The 21493-nt window shown below is 49.9% G+C and overlaps 1 protein-coding gene across 5 annotated transcripts; it reads left to right on the top strand.

The window, feature by feature from the left end:
* Nucleotides 1-1453: 1453 nt before the first annotated feature.
* On the top strand, nucleotides 1454-21064 carry MAT1A (methionine adenosyltransferase 1A). Of its 5 annotated transcripts, XM_035267833.3 has the most exons (11): nucleotides 1454-1777; nucleotides 3653-3792; nucleotides 4619-4696; nucleotides 5720-5797; nucleotides 7274-7396; nucleotides 10510-10622; nucleotides 10982-11125; nucleotides 16362-16580; nucleotides 17764-17946; nucleotides 18299-18432; nucleotides 19038-21064. In XM_035267833.3, exons 2-11 carry the CDS (start codon nucleotides 3657-3659, stop codon nucleotides 19138-19140), a joined length of 1311 nt encoding a protein of 436 aa, XP_035123724.1. In that variant the 5' UTR covers nucleotides 1454-1777; nucleotides 3653-3656; the 3' UTR covers nucleotides 19141-21064. The 5 variants fall into 5 exon arrangements, with proteins under 5 accessions (XP_035123724.1, XP_078201580.1, XP_078201579.1 ...); XM_078345454.1 differs by lacking the exon at nucleotides 4619-4696; XM_078345453.1 differs by lacking the exon at nucleotides 3653-3792.
* Nucleotides 21065-21493: the final 429 nt, after the last annotated feature.

Here is a 21493-nt window from a genome sequence, read left to right on the forward strand (position 1 = left end):
AAATTTACAAAGGGCCAGCAATGTTGAAATAGCTCAAGTGCAAACAGAGGGGTCCTGTGTGCTGGCCATGACAAGGTGATGTTGTCTAAAGTTCCTATTTGATTCCTTATTTGTCCATCCCTTCCCAGTGGCCTTTTCCTCTCTGAACTTTCAACAGTCTTGTGCCTAAGCACTTCGGTTCACTCCTTGTTAAAGGAGCCGTTGATTCGCTATGCATATGTAACATCCGTTACTTTATTCTAGAAGAGGTCACTTTATTACCGTTTTAATTCCCTGAAGGGGTGATACTGCCACTGCTCATCAGTTAGCAAAACTCAAGCTTTGGAGCACCAGAATGTGTGCCAGAAAAAATGTTTTCAAATGCTTGTATAATAAACTCAGAGTGGAGGTTGGTCACCAGAATTGTTAGATGGGGCTACTGCCTCCTAACTTTCGCTTCCCACAGTCTGAGCTTTGATGCACAAGGTTATGGTTGATTACTTTTTATTGCATCCTAGTGGGAACTGGCTTCTCCACCCATCCTCATTCTCTGTGATCTCAATTCCCCACTGTTCCTTGGTTCTGAGGATGCAGCTGGATCTGAGAGTGGGAGACGCTGTCGTTTAGTACATGAACTAGTTGAAGATACAATCCTGTGTGACTACTTTTCACGGTCAAAGCAAAGACAATGCAAGAGTTATGTGTATATGATGTTTATTATGTATATAGAACTGAATATGTAGATGTTTATTTTATCATCTGGAAGCTTTAGGAAACTGGACTTTGATAATTTCCCTGTAATGAATCCATTTTCTCAAAAGTATTTTTTTTCTGGAAAAAAAACCCACATTGTTCTCTGTAACCTCCCCGAATAGATACTTTTTAAAGATCTTGCTTGTTAAAGCGCCTGCCAGCCTCTTAGAGAAGTTGACAGTGTAGGTGATTTCTGTTAGCAGAAACACGTGGACTCAAAGCTTTTCCTATAAAGTGAATCTGTTGTGTAACATCACGGCTGGCTGCGAATACAGGTGCGTGCTCCTGCTCTCCCTGAGAAGGTAGAAGGGGAAGAGACCAATCCAGATGAGATGCAGGGGAGGAGGGGACACCCAACAGCAAAGACACTGTTGCAATCTTTGCCTAAACCGTATCTCTGAGAAAGAGTTTCTTGTTGCCTGTTTATCTCTGGGTTACCACGGACCCCTGTTCTCCAAGCTGGTTGTGAACTCTGGGGCACTACTGAGATTGGCTGAGAGCTGAAGGACAGTCCCAAAGGAGCTTCAGTTCTGCGGAACCTATACAGCCTTCTTTACCTTACCTTGACCAGGTGCTTAGAGTTTGGAAAGTCAGGGGTAAGAACTGAAATTCCTCGAGGTAAGAAGACTCCCCTCTTAGGAAATGGACTCCTCCTGTTTTTTCACATGATTATTCAGGCACTTTTGCTTTTCCATATATAGGAGTCGCCCAGGAGCAAGCTGTGGCAAGCCGGAGGGAGGGACTCATCTGTGTTCCATCCACTCCCTCCCTTCCTACCCGTCCTCGCCTGTTCTCACGTGCTCACAGGCATTTAGGCAGAAGTGATCTCCGTGGCTCTGCCAAAGAAAAGCCTATTGGGTTGAAAAAAGAAAAAAAAAAAACAAAACTCAGTCAAAGTCACAGCCTTAAAATTGTTCCTTGGAAGAAGCTTGAGTGGTGAAGTGTGAGAAGATGAATGGACCTGTGGATGGCTTGTGTGACCATTCTCTAAGTGAAGAAGGAGCCTTTATGTTCACGTCTGAGTCTGTGGGAGAGGGACACCCGGGTAAGTAGGCTGTCCTGGACCGCCTAGAAAATTGTCATTCCAAGCCTATACTGAGGGAGTTGCTTAAAAATGGTTTTAATTGACACACAATCACATAATAATTATGCATATTTATGGGGTGCAGTGTGTGGTTTTAATATATGAATATAACATGTAATGATCAAATTAGGGTAATAGGCATACCCATTGCTGCAGACATTTATGCCTGTAATCCCAGCACTTTGGAAAGCCGAGGCAGGTGGATCACCTCAGATCGGGAGTTCGAGACCAGCCTGACAACCCCGTCTCTACTAAAAATACGAAAACTTAGCCAGTCGTGGTGGTGCATGCCTGTATTCCCAGCTACTTGGGAGGCTGAGGCAGGAGAATCACTTGAACTCGGGAGGCGGAGGCTGTGGTGATCCGAGACGTGTGACTGTACTCCAGCCTGAGCAACGAGAGCAAGACTCGGTCTCAGAAAGAGAAAGAAAACATTCAAAATTCCCTCTTCTAGCTCTTTAGTCACCTTACTGTGCAAAGAAATGCCAGAACTCATTCCTTCTACTATCTGAGTGTAACTTTGTACCTGAGGGAGTCACTTTTGCTAGAGCTCTTCAGAGCAACCTGTGTGAGTTACTAGGAGGGATCTCTAGAGAAACAGCATAGAGTAGTTTTGTAAAGCAGTCCTTCGTGAGGAAACCGTGCTATGGCCCACCACCAGCATGCCAGCACAGTGGGGCCAAGACAGGGAGTAACAGCCAGCTAAGAGTGTGGCACATGCAAAACATATGATCAGCTCTTACCTTTTTATATGTATTTTTTTTTAAGTAAAGCTTTAATCTCTTATCAATGGCCAATTTAAGTCAACAGAGAATGTTCCTGAAACCAGACCATGGGTGACTAAATTTTGCATGTAAAGCATGTGCAACTTAGGCATGAAGCCTGCACCCTGGTCACTGCTGGGGTAGACCCCTAGGTGGTGGGGACTCAGGGACATTCGACCTTCTTAACAGGAAGAAAATTTAGGCATTGGTTTTGGTCCCTGAAAAGTAGGTAGAATGTAATGTTGGGGAAGTGAGAGAAGCTTCCTTGGTGACGGTGAGGACAATGATCAGACATTCAGAGCCTCAGGTGGTTCTCAAACTTTAGGGTGCTTTAGAATCCCCAGAGGGCTTGTCAAGATACTGAGGGCTAGGCCCCACCCCCCAAAGTATCCGATTCAGTAGGTCTTGGGAGAGGCTCCAGAATTTGCATTTTTGACAAGTTCCCAGGAGATCATGATGCTCTGGGCTGAGAACTGCACTGAGAACCACTGCTCTGGGAGACCCCTGGGGGACAGATGTACAGACTTCTGTGTTTAAGTACCTCTTCAAAATTCATTCACGTGTTTGCTAACTTATTCCCAAGTGTGCCTTTTTCCCTCTTCCTTGCTCTTGTTTTTTCTCAGAGATACTTATCTTTCCTACCTTGTAAGTTGGCTTTGGACACCTCAATGCACTACTCCTTCCAGAGACTTTCACCGGTGGTCCTTGGCTGGAGGCAATTTTGCCCCACACCCCCAAGAGCATTTTGTATTGTCTGGAGACATTTTTGGTTATCACAACTTTGGGGGGTGGGGTAAGGTGCTATTGGCATCTGTTGGGTAGAGATCAGGCACACTGCTAAGCATCCTACAGTTCAGGACAGCCTCCCAGCAAAGAATCAATTATCTGACCCAAAATGTTAACAGTGCAGCTGTTGAAAAACCTTGAATTGAATTGAGTTTTTTATGTGACTTAGCTCAGTTCAATGTAAATAGCCTCTTTCCTTGTGCATAACTGTATACACAAAGTGTCTAGGTTTACTGTATTTTCAATCTCAGATACATTGCTGACTTGTGACACATTCTGGTCTTAGGAGAATGCTTCACTCCACCTGGAGGAAATGGGTTTTTTGGCATGCAGTGGCCAGTGGTCCCAGGAACGGCCCATTGTGCTCAACAGCAATGTGCTCAGGACTGAGAATGCACATGCCAGCCAATCAGTTGATTGTTTTGTGTACGTAATGATAGCCAATCTATTTGACTGTCCCTTGTACTTGCCATTATAATTGTTGAGGTAAGTCAGTTTCCTTAAGGCTTGGTGACTTTTTGCTGGTCATTCCATTGCTGAATTCCTCTCTACTAGAAAGATAAAGTTTTCCTTTTCCAGTTTTCCAAACAAACAAACAACTATTGGCTATCTTAAACCTACTAAGTGATATTGATAAAAATTTTGAAAGAAAAAAAAAAGCAATTCAGAAACGACCTCCTCGGGTGTGGTCTTGGTGGCGCCGTCTGGAAGCCCCAGATAGATTCCAGCTTTGTTCCTCCTCAGGGTTGGATTTTCCTAGGCAGAGTGGGAGCCTGTAAGCTGTGTCTTTGCACAGACAAAGATATCCACAATTAGCGATCAGTCACTAAGCTTCTAGGAACCCTGATGGGCAGGTATAAGGTGGCCAGCATGTATCTATTTTAGGGTATTTCAGCAGCGGGAGGCCTTCACTGGTAGAGGTGTGCAGAGGCTCTAGGCCCAGACAAACCTAAAGATACTACCAGGATCTGCCACTGGCAGGAGGCTAAATTAAAAAAAAAAAAAAAGAAACAAACAAAAAGAACCTCAAACATATGTTTAGCAGTAGTTTCTAAAAAGAAGATTAGGGAGTTAATGAATATCTTTAATTACAGAATTTAATAACTGCTTTTGAGAGCCAGACTGCTTGATTCTGGATCTGAATTCTTAACAAAAACATAATACTCTATTAAAAGCAGATTGTGGGTATTTTTAACACTGAATGAGCTATAATATATGTAAATAGAGTTCAGTTTTCTTTCTTAATTTGTAGGTATTGACAGTTTGCATAACTCCAAAGCAAGAGTGGATTTTCCTCCAGCACCATTTAGTGCTTTATATTCTAGACCACGTGAGTCTTTAAGGCAAATAGTGGAAGAATAAAATCAAATCCCAGCTCATGTTGAACCCTTGTCATTCCTACCTTAATTGAAGAGGTCAAGACCAGCTCTAAGGACAGCTGGCCTTCAGGAAGCTGAGTGACCGTGTGGGAGGATCTGAGAGCTGCTTATGGAAGTATTCTGCCAAATAACAATGATGTGTTAGGGGTTCTCCTGTAGAATTCTTATGGTGGAGTCATGTACTTGGGTGTGGTGTTTTATATATGGTGCATTGCATCTTGTGGAACCTGCCATACATCTGATTTTACCTCTTGGCACCTAACTTTACTGACTTTTCTTAACTATTTTTAAGTTTATTTCCAGGACTTTTCTAGATGTTAGAATTAAAGGGAACATAATGAGGAATGAGAGACTTTTTATTTAGAAGAATGTGTGTGTGTGTGTGTGTGTGTGTGTGTGTGTGTGTTGCTTTAGACTTCTAGAAGAGCTGATTTTGGCCGGGTGTGGTAGCTCACACCTGTAATGCCAGCATTTTCGGAGGCCGAGGTGGGTGGATCAATTGAGGCCAGGAGTTCAAGACCAGCCTAGCCAACCTGGTGAAACACCATCTCTATGGAAAATACAAAACAAATTAGCTGGGCCTGGTAGCTCATGCCTGTAATCCTAGCTACTTGGGAAGCTGAGGTGGGAGGATCACTTGAACCTGGAAGGTGGAGCTTGCAGTGAAATGAGATTGCACCACTGCACTCGAGCCTGGGTGATAGACCGAGACTCCATCTCAAAACAAAACAAAAAAAAAATGTATTTCTCTTTTAGGGTATTCTATGATGTTATATAATACATGTCATCCAAAATTAGGCAGGAATGGAAAGAAATAAAAATTTCAAAATATTTCTAATTTCTTATACTTAAAAAAAGTGTTTTCCCTCTGGTAGAGTTGGTATGTAAACTGAAACAATGTCTAATTATTTCAACATTTCAATTTGTTATCACTAATAATTTTATAATTCTGACCCATGTTTGCTCTTGTCCAGATAAGATCTGTGACCAGATCAGTGATGCAGTGCTGGATGCCCATCTCAAGCAAGACCCCAATGCCAAGGTGGCCTGCGGTAAGAAACACCTGGACCCTTCCTGCTGGAGACCTAAGTGGGCTAGACTGACAACTTAATCATGGGTATAAGACAAAAGAGCTTTACTCCTTAGTTACAAAATCCATGTCCTCTGCTCTGCAGTAGGTTTCTCGATTATGAGACCTCCCCTGGGTAGTAACATGGAGGAAAAATATTTAGAAACAAACAGATCAAACAAATAGATAATTATTTTCAGCAAGAAGCTGACATTAAATGTCTTGCCTAGCGAGCCCAGTGCATCCCCATAAATAGCAGAGGATTGGATCAGCATGTGGCCTTTCTGATGCTTGATCTCATTGGAAACAAGGAGGTCTTTCAAAGTTTTTAGGTGAATCTTCCAGATGAGATGAAAGAGCTTGAAATATGGAGCTGTCTAGATGGTTAAAAGCTGTACCCTTGTTGCAGGAGCCTGCGTTGGCTGCACAGACATCTGGCTCCTTCCCTTGTTTTCTTCCCTAGTTTGTGGTATGATTCAGGTTTTAACATAATTAGTGTCCCCCATTTAATAGCAACTGGAAGGCAGCATCTTCATCAATTTGTTTTTCAATAAACCAATGGCTTTCCTAAGAGACATTAATGTTAAACTAAAGTACTGAAGCCCTGGTTCCCATCTGCACAGTTTACTGTGTCTGAAGACTCATGTAGGCTGAAGATATTCACCTTTATTTGTGGGAAAAGTTGTTTGGCAGGAAAACCTTTGCCTGGATTGAAGCCCTAGGCACAGTGGCAGAGTCAGGGACTTGAGCCTGGAAAGCTCCCAAGGTGATCAGGTCCAGCCTGTTCATTTTAGGGATGGGATCATGGTACCCTCTGCATCAGGGCCTGGCCAAAGCTATGGGGTAGAGGTGCTCCAGGATCAGAGCCCTGCTCTCCTTATTGTCATTGTCATGTCCTGTCCACTGCATGGACCCATCCTGCCCTCTCTGGTTGCATCCTTGCCCCTGTGTTGAATACTATGGGGACTCATGCCGCTCTGAGGGTAGACTCTACCCTTACGTCTTTGTAAATATCTGGAGAGAAAGTTGGCCTGCTTTGATTTTTGGTCCAGATCCCACTCCCTAAAGCCTACAGTGGAGATTTAGCAATGTGGGGGATGGTGGGGGTCACATATGTGGACTGCATTCTTTATGATAACTGCATACAACCATTGTCTCCCTTTAATTCACACACAGCAGTCTTATCAATAGCTTTATTAAAGAGCTGCAGAGACTTAGAGGGGTGAAATAAGTTGTCTTGGATCATGACTTACGACTGACTCTTTCCAAGACAGCACTGGAAGATGCTCAGTGCTTGGTGCTGGGTGTTTTTTTCTTTCTATTGGCATTTCTATTTTCCTTCTGAAATCTATTCCTTGTAAGGCCCCTTGTGTGTCTTTTTTGTCTGCACTGAGAGGTCTGGGAATGTGAGCGTCCCTTTGCTGGCGCTTGGCTGCTAACTCTCCCCACTCCCTTTCAGAGACGGTGTGCAAGACTGGCATGGTGCTGCTGTGTGGCGAGATCACCTCAGTGGCCATGGTGGACTACCAGCGGGTGGTGAGGGACACCATCAAGCACATCGGCTATGATGACTCGGCCAAGGGTGAGAATGGCCCTCTGGGTTCGAAATCCCTGTTGCTCTCTGCTGATAGAGACCCCCAAAGCTGAGTCACACCCATAACTTTCAACCTGATGGGAGTGCCAATACTACCAGGAGGAACACACTCCTACACTCATCTGTCAGGTTCCAGGGGTCAAAGCCTCTGGCAGAAGGATGGACAACAGGAAACTGTGCCTAGCAAGCCCAGCACATGCCCATCTGTTGTTGACTGGGCTTGTTTCAGGCCCTACCTTATTGGTGCTGGCAAAGTCTTTGGAAGAGAAAGACACACTGAATAAAGGGAGCTCTGGGGACATGCTCCCTGCCAGACATGGATGATAGTCTCTTGTTTTGTCTTAATCATTTATGTACTTCTTATGCAGACGAGGAAGTGGAGGCCTGGAGGGGTAAACAGTCTGTGTGATCTCACTCCTTTGCTTCCACTAGACATACTTCCAATCACAGTCATGGAGCAAGATGCCTCGGTCCAGAACTGGTGCTGACAGCAGGCGAGGCTGGTCCAGGTTAGCACCAGTGCCACACAGTGTTTAAGGCCACCAACCAGGGAAGGGGCACAGGCCTTAGCAGAGCCTTGAAGCAGATTCCAACGTCTGAGACTGAACAGGCGAGGCAGCGGTATAGCCTGGAGGGCAGCAAAGGACCCAGGGAGCAAGCTCCAGGTGCCGAGGGGCTGTTGTGCGGTCACATTCTGCAGGAGCCTCAGGGGCCCTTCATCCACACTGGCTTCCTGGGCAGGGCTCTGGCTCCAGTTCTTAGAGCCTCCACATTGGTCTCTGGCATTAGATGTTCAGGCAATTCCAATTTTTTAAAAAAAATTTGTTTTGAGTCTCTGTTGGCTCTCTCCCTAATTCTCTGAAATCACCATAAGCGATTTGGTGAGCTCACGTCATGGCAAAAAGACCCACCTACCTCCAGGCCAACCTGCCTCGATATACACCTGTAATCAACATGCACAGAGAGAAGCATGACTTTAAAGGTGTTCATTTCTGCCTGTGTCACATAGTGGTTGCTTACCTTATTCAAGCCATCCTGTGGGTCAGGGTATGCAGAGATGCTGGCACCCCACCTTTGTAAATAAGAGAGCCCACTCATGGTGTGATGGTGCAGACTCACAGAGGCTCAGTCCAGTCACAGCCTGGCGCAGCCCAGCGCAAGCATGAGCAATTAATGTTGGTTGAGTGCCTGACAGTGATTTTGAGACTCATTGGAAAGTGAAGCAGTAAGAGCCAGTTAATGCTTCTGGTCGGGACCTGAAGGTGTTTACAGAGGAAACTCATTGTCCCAGAGCAGCAGCTTCCTGAGGCGTTGGGAGCCTGTTCTACCAAAAAAAGCCCGTTTGTTTATGTACATTTAGACCTTATTCAAGTGCAAATCTTGTTCTGCATTAGACAGCAGGGAAATTTTACAGGAGGCAATGTTCCCTAGAAAGGGAGAAATGAGCAAGAGCCCAGCCATGGCTGAGTTGGGCTCAGCTGGCTAAGGTTCCCTGTGCCCTAGCTTGTCCATTAGCCTGTGTTCAGTGGGTGGTTGGGTGCACGAAAAGCTTTAGCGGGGCCTCAGGCCAGTGGCTCCTCACTGCTCCTAGCTGCCACATTGCTGGGGTCCTTGTCCTTTCCAAGCCCTGTACCTCTCCTCTTGGTTCCCTGAGTTCTGTTTTTTTAAGTTCCTTGGAGCTCTTGCTTCATTTTTGAGTACTGGGAAGATTCATTGTTTAGACAGACAGTGATTAGGTAAACTGTGAAATGTTCACTGTAGAACAGGACAGCCTTTGGCAGTTTACTCTAAAGATTGTTCATTGACTGGTGCATTCAAAACCATTCATTAGGAAACAGGAGGGTGTAAAGGGCAAAGATGACCTGATACGTATTATGCCCAGGGTGGAGAGAGCACCCGGCCTCAAATGATGCAACATGAGGTGCCCAGCAGTGAGTCCCCGGCATCGTGTGTAATGAACTGCAGGCAGGTCCAGGGACATGCACTGAGAGTGGACGTAGTGGGCACGTGGGGTGGGAATGGGAGGAAGAACATTCTAGGCAGGGATGTAGCGGAGATGGAAAAGTATATCATGCTTACGGCTAAACCTGAGTTCATGTTGGCTCAAGGAGTCCTGGGAGCCAGGGGTGCGTCAGACTAAAGAGCTTCGGTTTTATTCCTTGGCAGTAGATCCCCCTGAAGCTTGTACAGAAATCACAGCTTGGATCTATGTGTTTTCTCTGTAAGCCCTTTCAGGCTGTGTGGATAAAATAGATGGGAAAGAGGATGGCTGTGGGGGTTCAGGAAGAGGACAGTGAGTGTGTCACTCTGCTTGACCTTGTGGTGGGGGAGTCCATGTATTCAACCCCTTTTCTCACAGTCCCTGTGGCTGGAGGAGGTGCACACGGTCTCAGTGCACAGCAGTTTCCTTGTGGGGCTCCTGGGGCTGGGCTGCGGCTAGTCCAGACTTCCCTGAACCAGTGCCCAGCATGCTAGGGTAGCAGCCCTGCACCCCATGCCTCAGCTTTGCAGACAGGAAAGGGCAGGTAGCATTTCCATTTGCCCCAGACTCTGTGTACCTCTGGGGGTCAAAGGACCCTGGCTCTGGGAGTCTGTCAGAACAGTTCCTGTACCCTGTATTTGTTCATTATGTTTAATAGTTGGGTCAGGCACACAGCTGGGCTTCTGAGTGATAGTGTCAAAAGGGCTCTTGATTTTCTCCTAGTGCAGTGATGCTCAAACTGGGTTCTTGGATGCACCTGTGGGAGAGCCTAAGGGGCAGGGTATGAGTCGGCCACTGTCCTCAGCCAGAGGAGCCTTGAGATCACCTCGGATCTGCAGGCCTCTGTAGAATGTGTGTGTGTTAACCAAGGTGTAATTGAGCACAGCAAAATGTGCCATGGAGAATATTGGTTGGCCAAAGAGTTCCACATGATAGGATGGGAAGGTGCAGGGCCTCCCCCATCCTGGGCCTTAGCTGTGGGCCTAGATGGACCCTGGCTAGTTAGGGACCCCCCACTCCAACACCAAATGGCATGTCAGGAACCCAGCCATCTGTCAGGAAGCCCCTGGCCCCCTCCGTTGGACCTGAGCCCCTCTTAGGCTCACTTTCCTCCACCTAGGCTTCGACTTCAAGACCTGCAACGTGCTGGTGGCTTTGGAGCAGCAGTCCCCGGATATCGCCCAGTGCGTCCATCTGGACAGAAATGAGGAGGATGTTGGGGCAGGTGATCAGGTAGCTCGGTGCATGTGGGAGCTGTGTGTTGAGCTGGCTGGGGAAGTTCATGAGCAGTGGGTTACTCACACTGAGGGGTGGACTTTCATTCCAGTGCGAGAGCCAGGAGTGAGTTGGGCACCCCAGCTTCACAGCCATGCTGTGGATGGTGTAGTCGCTGATGCCGGGTTTGGGCTTGTCTCCCACTCCTAGAGCTTTGGGGGTCATGGACGATGTCCTTCCCCTGCACGTGCCAGTGGAAAGCTGCACGGAGGAGGCACCCAGTCAACGTGGACACATCAGGGAGATTCTGGGCTTGGAGAGAGCCGCGGTCCTCTCGGTCTAGGATGAGCGCCGCTCAGCTTGCTCTCTCGCCACAGGGTTTGATGTTCGGCTATGCCACCGATGAGACAGAGGAGTGCATGCCTCTCACCATCATCCTCGCCCACAAGCTCAACGCTCGGATGGCTGACCTGAGGCGCTCCAGTGTCCTTCCCTGGCTGCGGCCCGACTCTAAGACTCAGGTGAGTGACTGAATCACCCTGGGAGAGCCCTAGACAGAAGCTTTAACATCCCCAAATCCTCTTCATTCTGTCATTTTTAAGATCAAAATATTCAATCTGGGCACTCAAAGAATGGTCAGTTTTGAAAAGAACTATTTATTTGAAATATCTTTAGCTAGAGATGCCTTCCACCACATTTTATTTAAAAAAATTTCAAACATACAGAAAAATGGACAGAATAGTTCTGTTTTTGTTTGTTTGCTTGTTAGCAAATGTTGACTGATGAGTCCCCAGATCCTGCCACAAACATACTTCTTAACTGTCTTCCATAATTCTAGGCCTCTTTGTCCTGAACAGGCTACCTGTTGTCTGTCTCCTGTTTCTGTGCTGTGTCTGTGCTGTCTGTCTGTCTGTCCTGTGCTGTCTGCCTGTCTGTCCTGTGCTGTCTGTGCTGTCTGTCTGTGCTGTGTCTGTGCTGTCTGTCTGCTGTCTGACTATGCTGTGTCTGTGCTTTGTCTCTGCTATCTGTCTGTGCTGTCTGTGCTGTGTCTGTGTTGTCTCTCTGTTGGCTGTCCTGTGCTGTCTCTCTGTGCTGTCTGTCTGTGCTGTGTCTGTGCTGTCTGTCTGTCCTGTGCTGTCTCTCTGTGCTGTCTGTCTGTGCTGTGTCTGTGCTGTGTCTCTGCTGTCTGACTGTGCTGTGTCTCTGCTGTGTGTCTCTGCTGTGTGTCTGTGCTGTGTATGTGCTGTCTGTCTGTGCTGTCTCTGCTGTCTGTCTGTGCTGTCTCTGCTGTCTGACTGTGCTGTGTCTCTGCTGTCTGTCTGTGCTGTGTCTGTGCTGTCTGTGCTGTATCTGTGCTGTGTCTCTGCTGTCTGACTGTACTGTGTCTGTGCTGAGTCTGTGCTGTGTCTGTGCTGTGTTTCTGCTGTGTCTGTGCTGTGTCTCTGCTGTGTCTGTGCTGTGTCTATGCTGTCTGACTGTACTGTGTCTGTGCTGTGTGCTGTCTGTGTGTGCTGTGTCTCTGCTGTCTGACTGTGCTGTGTCTATGCTGTGTCTCTACTGTTTGTCTGTGCTGTGTCTGTGCTGTCTGTCTGTGCTTTATCTGTGCTGTGTCTCTGCTATCTGCCTGTGCTGTGTCTGTGTTGTGTCTCTGCTGTCTGAATGTGCTGTGTCTGTGCTGTGTCTCTGCTGTCTGTCTGTGCTGTGTCTCTGCTGTCTATCTGTGCTGTGTTTCTGCTGTGTCTGTGCTGTGTCTGTGCTGTGTCTCTGCTGTGTCTGTGCTGTGTTTCTGCTGTGTCTGTGCTGTGTCTCTGCTGTTTCTGTGCTGTGTCTCTGCTGTATCTGTGCTGTGTCTCTGCTGTGTCTGTGCTGTGCCTCTGCTGTGTCTGTGCTGTGTCTGTGCTGTGTCTCTGCTGTCTGTCTGTGCTGTGTCTGTGCTGTGTCTCTGCTGTTGTCTGTGCTGTCTGTGCTGTGTCTCCGCTATGTCTGTGCTGTCTGTGCTGTGTTTCTGCTGTGTCTGTGCTGTGTCTCTGCTGTGTCTGTGCTGTGCCTCTGCTGTGTCTGTGCTGTGTCTGTGCTGTGTCTCTGCTGTCTGTCTGTGCTGTGTCTGTGCTGTGTCTCTGCTGTTGTCTGTGCTGTCTGTGCTGTGTCTCCGCTATGTCTGTGCTGTCTGTGCTGTGTTTCTGCTGTGTCTGTGCTGTGTCTCTGCTGTGTGTCTGTGCTGTGTCTCTGCTGTGTGTCTGTGCTGTGTCTCTGCTGTGTCTGTGCTGTGTCTCTGCTGTGTCTGTGCTGTGTCTCTGCTGTGTCTGTGCTGTGTCTCTGCTGTGTCTGTGCTGTGTCTCTGCTGTGTCTCTGCTGTCTGTCTGTGCTGTGTCTGTGCTGTGTCTCTGCTGTTGTCTGTGCTGTCTGTGCTGTGTCTCTGCTGTGTCTGTGCTGTCTGTCTGTGCTGTCTGTCTCACCGTGGCCCTTTTTTATATCTTTGTTTCTTATGAAAAGGCTTTACCTCTGTTGTTTCCAGTTCCAACTCATGGGCCCTGACTTCTCTTCTCCCTGAGTGTTGAAATCAACCAGAGGCCTGTATTTGAAGGCCAGGGTGATGCAAGCATTAGTGGAGACACAGGTCTTCTGGCGCCTCACTCCTGTATCCGCTCCCTGCTTAACCCCAGTGACCCCTCTCATGATTCTCAAGTTCCCGCCACTTGGTCCTGCACAACCTCTCTCCCTGTGTCGATGCTCATGGACCCCATTGGCACCTTCACATACTCAGCTCCCACATCTCTCACCTGTGGGTTTCTCTGGATCACTAGCCCCATTTCTCCTTCACTCTCCAAGCAGATGGGCCTTGAGAGCGTGCTGTGTGCAGCACCCTGCCACCTCCTGCCTGCCCTCCCCAGTCCTGCTCAGCGCCATCTCTTTTCACCGATGTCCCCAGTTTGCCCCATCAAGCATCCCTCTTGCTCCAGTCCAGCCTTCCCCAGGGCTGCCATCATCTCGGCCAGGCCGGGATCAGCACCCCACCTTCCCACAGGTTCTGCCTGCCTGGAAACTCCAGTTAATTCCCTTTAGGCTTCACTTTTCATTTCCTAGTATCTCTTCAGTATTTCTCAACTTTTGGCTCCCTACAAGGGGAAGGGGGAAATCCACTTGTTATTGTGGCATTCTGAACCTTTTGTGGTCTTCCAACTTTACCTGCCTCTGCCCGCTCCACCCATCTTGGCGTGATCAACATCATTTCACTCACGGTCCCCTTGTTTTTAGTGCTTTGCTTTACCTGAGCTCTCTCTCTGGTCCTCACCTGTCCTTGAGCGGCCAGTGAAGTTCTGCCTCTTCTAGGATGCCATCTCTGGCCACCAGCAGACAGCACCTTCTCTTGCCCGGCACATGGAATCTGGCACCCATGGCGCTATAGCTCAGTGTGGTGTGTCTGTCTCCAGGTACAACTCCAGCTGCACAGAGATGGAATTCCTTCTCGTGCAACTGTCAGGCCATGGACAGGGCAGAGGTTGCATACTGGCTGTACTGGGGCAGGGAAGTGTGCTTGTGCCCAAAGAGAACCCTTCCTTGGGATTTCCTGTGTTATCCACATGACCCCCAAGGTGGGGATGGGAACCATCAGCATTCCTTGGGTGTTCTTGGAGGTTGTGGGTTAGGAGAGCTAAGATATGTCATTGTAATGGCACCCAAAGAAAGGGGCCCATGGTGTTGGCATGCCCTGGCCTGTCCTGGACTGGAATGCTGCCGTGATACAGAAGCAAGGTGAAGATTCACAGAAGAGGAAGTCTTAGAACAGGGAGGGGAGGCAGCCAGTGATGTGGACTGTTTTTCTTTTCCTTGTGCAAGAGAGGAATGGAGGGACCTCCTCCTGGGCCTGCTGAAATGGTTTCATTGTGCTTAGATATGAAAAAGAAGGTTTCTAGGTCTAGGAGGCAGCGAGGGAGGGAGGGAGGGTGAGATGGGCCCTTCTAGGGTTTCCCTTCCTTTGAAGAATTATCTCAAAAATGCCAATACGGATACCAGAGTCAGCCTCACTCCCCTGCCACAGGCACAACAGCAAACCAGCTCCAGTTACTGGGGTTGCAGGCTTGCTGTGGGGCTCCAGGAGGCCCCTGGCAGGCCAGCTTCTGAGCAGCCTGGCTTGCTCTCCACACTCCCTGGGCCAGGACAGGCTTGCCTAGGTCCCCTTCTCTCCACCCTGTTTGTGAAGGAGCGTCTTCATCCACCCGAGTGCCGCTGGAAGCAGGATGGGTCTTTCCACCTGAGCAAACCCCTGCTGCTGATGGTGCGGCCTGGGTGGCGGTGCAGATGGCTATTTTTGTACCTGGTCAAGGCTGTATTTTCCATGGTGTGTTTTTCCCCACATCTTGCTGACATGATGAGATAAGTGCTGTGCTCGGGGCCCTTTACTCTGCCACTCTGTTCTGTAGTTTTGCAAGGCTGCTTCGTGGAGTCTGCCAGGTGTGGGTGGAGTCACCCAGGGGAGCAGCGAGCACCCTCCTCGACTGTGCGCCTTCTCCTAAGGCTCCATGCAGCAGACCCAGTCCTAGAGTCTGCCACAGACAGTACCTCTCTTCCCGGGAGTCACCAGGGAGTCCCCAGTCACCCAGGAGAGTATAGAAACACTGAATAGATGTTAGCAGTCTTCCCAGGAGGCCCCAGTCACCCAGGGGAGCAGTGAACACCCTCCTTGGAAGTGTGCCTTCTCCTGAGGCTCCATGCAGCAGACCCAGCCTTAGAGTCTGCCACAGACAGTGCCTCTCTTCCCAGGAGTCCCCTACCTCTGATTCCAGCCCCTCTCCCAGGGCCCTGTGTGTGCACAGCACGGCATGTGAGGGCTGCTCTCAACCTATGACGTCTATGTACATCTGCCTGTCTCTTGCAGATCTCATGTGGCAGGGCTCTTTCTGTTTCTTCTGTGCCTTCCTTGTTGCTCCTTAAACCAGACAGAACACAGAGTAGGAGTTTGATACAGACCCAAGGTTTGATGGATACCTGAATAGCCTTGGGCAGATAGAGAGCTTGCTGCAGGCACAGGCCCAGGGAGCCACTGTTTGCTGCCTTGGGGTTCTGTCCAGGCCCTGGGATGGGAGCAGGCCCGTACCCACTGAACAGTGTCCCTCCCAGGGCCATTTGGCAGAGCTGCACCCCTGCAGGTACCACATGCCCCCCAAATCCTCTGAGCCCTGCTCTTGTGGGTCCACACTGCTTTTGGAAGTATTGGGCCTGGGGCCAGCACAGGGTCTTGAGTGGTATCCAAACTTGTTCTCGGAAGAGCCCTGTCTACCAGCCCATGCAGCTCCAGGTCAGGTCCCAGCTCTTCTGGCTGTGTGATATTGACCAAGGCATTTACATTCTGGAATGTTGGCTTTCTTATCTATATCACTGGCAGGAGGAGAGATACCTCCTGAGACAAAGGGGGGTCAAGAAAGGGCTTTGGCCATGGGGACATTTGCTGGCATGTGGAAGCCTCTGAGACAGTAGAGACATGTAGCAGGTCATAAGTTGAGAGGAAACTCAAGTCTCCAGGCAGTGCTAATTGTGGTCCCATGTGGGAATAGCTGGGCCTTCTACCCAGTCCTCTGACAGCACCAATTTTCTGAATGTAAGAATGTGTCAGATTAACTCCCCCAATGCCCTTTGAAGACACGAAGCTCCTCTTGGCTCCTGGTCCTGGGAGCCTTGCCCTGGTATCTGTGCGTGGCTACGATGTATGTCCGCTCAGCCTCAGCCTCACAGGGTCTTCCCCACCCTTCTGATGGACAGGTGACAGTTCAGTACGTGCAGGACAATGGCGCAGTCATCCCCGTGCGCATCCACACCATCGTCATCTCTGTGCAGCACAACGAAGACATCACGCTGGAGGAGATGCGCAGGGCCCTGAAGGAGCAGGTCATCAAGGCTGTGGTGCCGGCCAAGTACCTGGATGAAGACACCATCTACCACCTGCAGCCCAGTGGGCGGTTTGTCATCGGAGGTCCCCAGGTGCATTCTTGTCTCTGAATGCAGCCTGGTTTGTCTTTGTTACTGACATTGCTTTTATCTTGGTGCAGGAAAATCGCAAGAGCTAGCTTGGAGTGGCTCAGCTAGCTCTGGCCATGGACTAAATGTAAAGTCAGTGAATTTTGGCCTCTGTACATTTAGTATACTCTCTGTGGAGAGGGAGGCTGCTGTGTATCTGGCAATGTGTGAGAAATTGGGGGCATGTACCTAGAATTCCTCCACTTAGTGCCACCAGGCCTTCCCACTCCTGCCGTCTTAAGTGGTCACTGACCTTCACACGGCCGCTGTGCCTTGCCCTGCTCTGGTGCTCATTCCCTGCTGCAGCATTTGCACATGGTCAGCTGTTCCCAGGCGGCTATTGCCAGGTCTTTTCTGAAGGCTGCCTCTGGCTCTTACGGCCACCAGGCTGGGGAAGGGTGTTTTAGATGGGGTACCACTGCCCCTACTGCAGGTGTGAGGAGGTGGAAGTTGCAGAGTACCACTGTGAGGCTGCTGCCCACTGCTCAGGCCCTTAGCTGTGCATGCTTTGCCACAGACCTGAGCCCCCGGGTTCCAGGAGCAAGCGTAGTATAGAAACACAGGGTAGAAGGAGGTAACACTTAATGTTTTTTTCTTGCAGGACTTCTCAAAGCCTAGACATATTGGTGTGAACTGTGGATCTCTAAAAGGGGAGGGGTAGAGTATGCAGACTTCCCCAAATCATTTAGCATAGAACTCCCACCCTTGTAAAGGCATCACTGTTGATGGGTGTTGCCCGGAGCACACCCGGGAAGTGGGCAACGTGGCATTTGCTAGGTGGCACCAGCCAGGCCACAACCCGGGGTTGTATTCATGACAGTGCAATTCCTGCCTGCAGTTGCATCTCTCCATTGTGATGGACTGAGTACCAAAGGCATTAGGGAGTGGCTGGGACCCCAGAGAACCACTGGCCCACCTTCTGCACTTTCTAATGAAGCTTTGGCAGGTTACCTGATATCAGTATGTGGTCAGTGACTGAGCTGGGAGTGGAGTCCAGAGTTTTTGGCCAAGGGGTCTTAGGAAAATGTCTGTGGGCAGCCCCAGGACATCCTTCCCGAGTTGCAGTTCAGCAGCCACATGGTGCTCTATCCCTTCCAGCATCTAGGGGCTGGCTCTGCTTCTCATCTTGATTTCTTTCCCTCTGCAGGGGGATGCAGGCGTCACTGGCCGTAAGATCATTGTGGACACCTATGGTGGCTGGGGGGCTCATGGTGGTGGGGCCTTCTCTGGGAAGGACTACACCAAGGTGGACCGCTCGGCTGCATACGCTGCCCGCTGGGTAGCCAAGTCTCTGGTGAAAGCAGGGCTCTGCCGGAGAGTGCTTGTCCAGGTAGGCCCCCCAACTCCCCCCACCATCCTGTTGCAGCCGAGGACCACTGCCCAGCTCTGCCCTGAGTAAGGGGATGTTGGCCCAGTGGGAAAGCCATATGCTTTGCCAAAGGTTGTGACTGTGTGATTGTGTTGGGCACTGTGGCCAGGGCTCTGAAAACCTGGGGGAGGGAAAACCAAAATCTTCCGGAAAAGGGGCACATAGAGGAGCTGCCCTGGGTGAAGACAGCAGGAAAACTGCCGGGAGCATGTTGGGCAAGAGGCGTGTGGGCCCTCCAGAAGACAGCAGAGCTTCCAAGAGGGGCGGGGCCCACACACAGGCTTCAGTCCCTAACGCTGCGCCTTGCTGGAAGGTTTCCTATGCCATTGGTGTGGCCGAGCCGCTGTCCATTTCCATCTTCACCTACGGAACCTCTCAGAAAACAGAGCGAGAGCTGCTGGATGTGGTGCATAAGAACTTCGACCTCCGGCCAGGTGTCATTGTCAGGTGAAGTGGCACTCACTGCTGTTCCGGGGGACCTTGCTCCTCCGTAGCCCAGATATTCATTCACCTCACCTGAAAGGGAGGCAGAAAGGAGGATGTTTCCACTTCTCAGAAGTAGGAGGGTCTGTGAGCTCTTGGTCTAGCACAGTACATCCCCAGTGCAGAAAGCCTGGTTGTCAGGTTGAAGAAGGCTGCCACAGGTCCCTGCTGGCCCAACCAACACCAGTGGGCCATCTCTGAGCAGCTGGGAGGGAGGTGGGGATCTTAGGAAAATAATTATTAATATAAGGCCAAATGGCTCAAATGGCTGGGAATTGAGTCGGCAAGTCTATTCCATTTTCCGGAGCTTGGTGGTGTCGAGATTGGCCTGGGCATGGTCAGTGGAGTAGGAGGAGAAAGGTACCCAAAGGTTAGAGTTAGGTCTTGGTCCCTGAACCTCCTAGCATCTGTGGGGTATACAATGAGACTGTAGTTGGCACAGATAGGATGTGTGTGCCAAACTGCCTGGGGAGGTGAAGTGCCACGTGAGGAGGGCTGTGTTACAGTTCGTTGCTCACTCCTACCCTTGTTCCATTTTCCAATGCCCTTCCTTTCTGCTGGACATGCAGGGATTTGGACTTGAAGAAGCCCATCTACCAGAAGACGGCATGCTACGGCCATTTCGGAAGAAGCGAGTTCCCATGGGAGGTTCCCAGGAAGCTTGTGTTTTAGAGCCAGAGGAGCTGGGCCTGGTCTCACCCTGGAGGCACCCGGTGGTCACGCTTCTCTTCCCCAGAGCCCTGGCCACTGACCGCCTTCCTCACCCACCACCCATTGGAGCAAAGCCAGGTCCCTCTCATTTCACCTGTCCTGTTATTATCACGGCTGGCTGGAGGCAGGGGCTTCCTGGTGCTGGAGGTTGGACCTTTATGTGAAGATGGGCATGGTTTTCTCCTGCCACTCCCTCTGACTGAGGCAATGTTAATTTAGTGGAAAAGGCACCCCTGTCAAGAGTGAATTTCCTCACTCGCCTCCCCCCACAGCTGGACTCTGACCAGCTCCCCCTCCTTCCCCTTGTCTGTGCCAGATGAGGTCAGCACATCTCACAGGCCTCAGGGCTCCTGTGGGCCTTGGCTGCTGGGCCTCCCTTTCACAGGTAGTCAGCGCCCTGAGCCAGGGTCTCCAGAAAGCCCCTCCCAGGCCAGGCACAGAGCAGGGCTGATGTCTCCTAAGCATCTGTAATGTGCGAGGGACCCAGGCAATGACTGATCTCATTTTTTCTTCACTACAACATGATGAGGCAGTACCTTTTATTATCCCATCTATAGATGGGGGAAACCAAGGCACAGAGAATCTGTATAACTTCCACAGGGTCCCACAGCCATGAGTTGAGGCCTAGATGTGTAACTAGGAGCTTTGACTCAGAAGCCTATAACACACCCCCACCCGACTGTTGTCTCATGCCAGTAACAGGCTTAAACAATGACAAAACAGATTCTGAAATGAGGCCATGGACTCTGTCCTAGAGGCGTGAGGTTACTGGAAATTAGCGGATTAATCCCTACCAGCTCTTGTTGAGCTCTGGGCAATTGTCTGCAAAGTGAAGACAGAGCCACAGGACAATTTTGTTTGCTTCATGTGTCCCAGAAGATGGTACAAGGTGAGCTGAACGCCTGGCCCATCAGGGTGGGCTGGAGATTGGGATTAACCAGCAGCTTTAGAATCCCAGCCTCCTGACCACTGAGAGACATACAGAGATTGGGTTTTTGGACATCTGGGGCAACTGGTCTAAGTCCAGTCAAGTCCTGTCGGGGCTTCCTGGAGCAGAAGGAGTAAATTGTCCTACCCCTTAGACAGAGGCCTTCAAGTCTTCCTCTTTCTCTGGCCCCTTGTATCCTCTGCAGGCTGAGTACATTTGGAGGGAGTGAGTGGGTCCTTCAGATGCCCCATCCAGGGAGGCTGATCCTAAGGCCTCATATTAAATAGGTGGGGCTTGCCTTCTGGTAGTGGACAAGCTACTGAGATGTCATGAGGAGATTCTGCCTTTGCCAGGTGACTCTCTGGGAGCAGGTCTGCTTCCAAGGGGCCTGAGCAGTCCTTGGCCTGCCAGGGTCTTGGAACTCACCTGCCTTTCCATTTGTGGCCAGTAGTACCTGCCCCACCCGCCCCATTTGTCCTTAGCCTGGACCTCTGATAGCAGCATCTCTACCTTCTCCCCAGCTCCCAGGACCACATGCTCAGGCAGGGGCCTCCATGGGCCCCAGGGGAACACTGGGGACTTGGCTTCTTTCTAGGATACATGGTGCTTGTTCGGGCTGGAAGAGGCAGCCCAGGAAGTCTCATCTTGGGAGCAGGCAGCTTGCATCTGGGCTTTGGCCTGGAACACAAAGACCCTGGCTTTCATTTTCTATCAGACAAAAGGAAATTAAGGCAACAAATGAAGCCCAGCTCCTGGTCACCTAGGAAGCCTCAAATTCCTTCCAGTGGAGCAAGGGAGAGGTTTGCAGGTACCTGAATTCCTCAAACTTGGGTCATACTTGATGTGAAAATTCAGAACTTTATACTTTTCCTTCCTTCTAGAGAAATACGAAACTAAAGCCTTTATTTGTTAATAGTTCCTGCTAGAACAGTGAATAAAAAGCTCAAGAAGCAACTACCCTATGCTTATTTTTTTTTCTACACGACACCTGCTCTATGTAGCATGCCCCAGCTCCCCCACCCAACACTGATGGAAGTTGGTATCCTCCCCTCGGATCACCCCATCCTATGTATGTGGCACAGATGTCTCATGGACTAGGTTTTCCTTGTTACTAGCAACTATGTTAAGCCACACCACTGCATGTTCATTCCTCACCACGCCTCACCAAGGTGGATATTCTTAAGAAGCCCATTTTACATGTGGGCTCTGAGGCCCCCAAAGGGTGAGGACCAAGGGCAGTGGCCACCTCTAGATCCTGCCTGAATTCTGTGTGCTCTCCTGACACATTGCTGCCCTTGGGCTGCCTGCGCCGCATTCTGTGCCCTTCCTGTATGGTGACTGCATGAGGCTGGTGCCAGGACACGCTCAGGCCATGTCTGGAGTATG

The sequence above is a fragment of the Callithrix jacchus genome, chromosome 12 (assembly GCF_049354715.1).
Source record: "Callithrix jacchus isolate 240 chromosome 12, calJac240_pri, whole genome shotgun sequence".
Classification (NCBI taxonomy): domain Eukaryota; kingdom Metazoa; phylum Chordata; class Mammalia; order Primates; family Cebidae; genus Callithrix; species Callithrix jacchus.

Coding starts and splice junctions, on each gene's coding strand:
- MAT1A (XM_035267833.3), top strand. CDS start 3,657: ATGCTTCACTCCACCTGGAGGAAATGGGTTTTTTGGCATGCAGTGGCC. Junction 4,697..5,719: donor TGCTTTATATTCTAGACCAC/GTGAGTCTTTAA, acceptor GCTCTTGTCCAG/ATAAGATCTGTGACCAGATC. Junction 18,433..19,037: donor CGGCCAGGTGTCATTGTCAG/GTGAAGTGGCAC, acceptor CTGGACATGCAG/GGATTTGGACTTGAAGAAGC.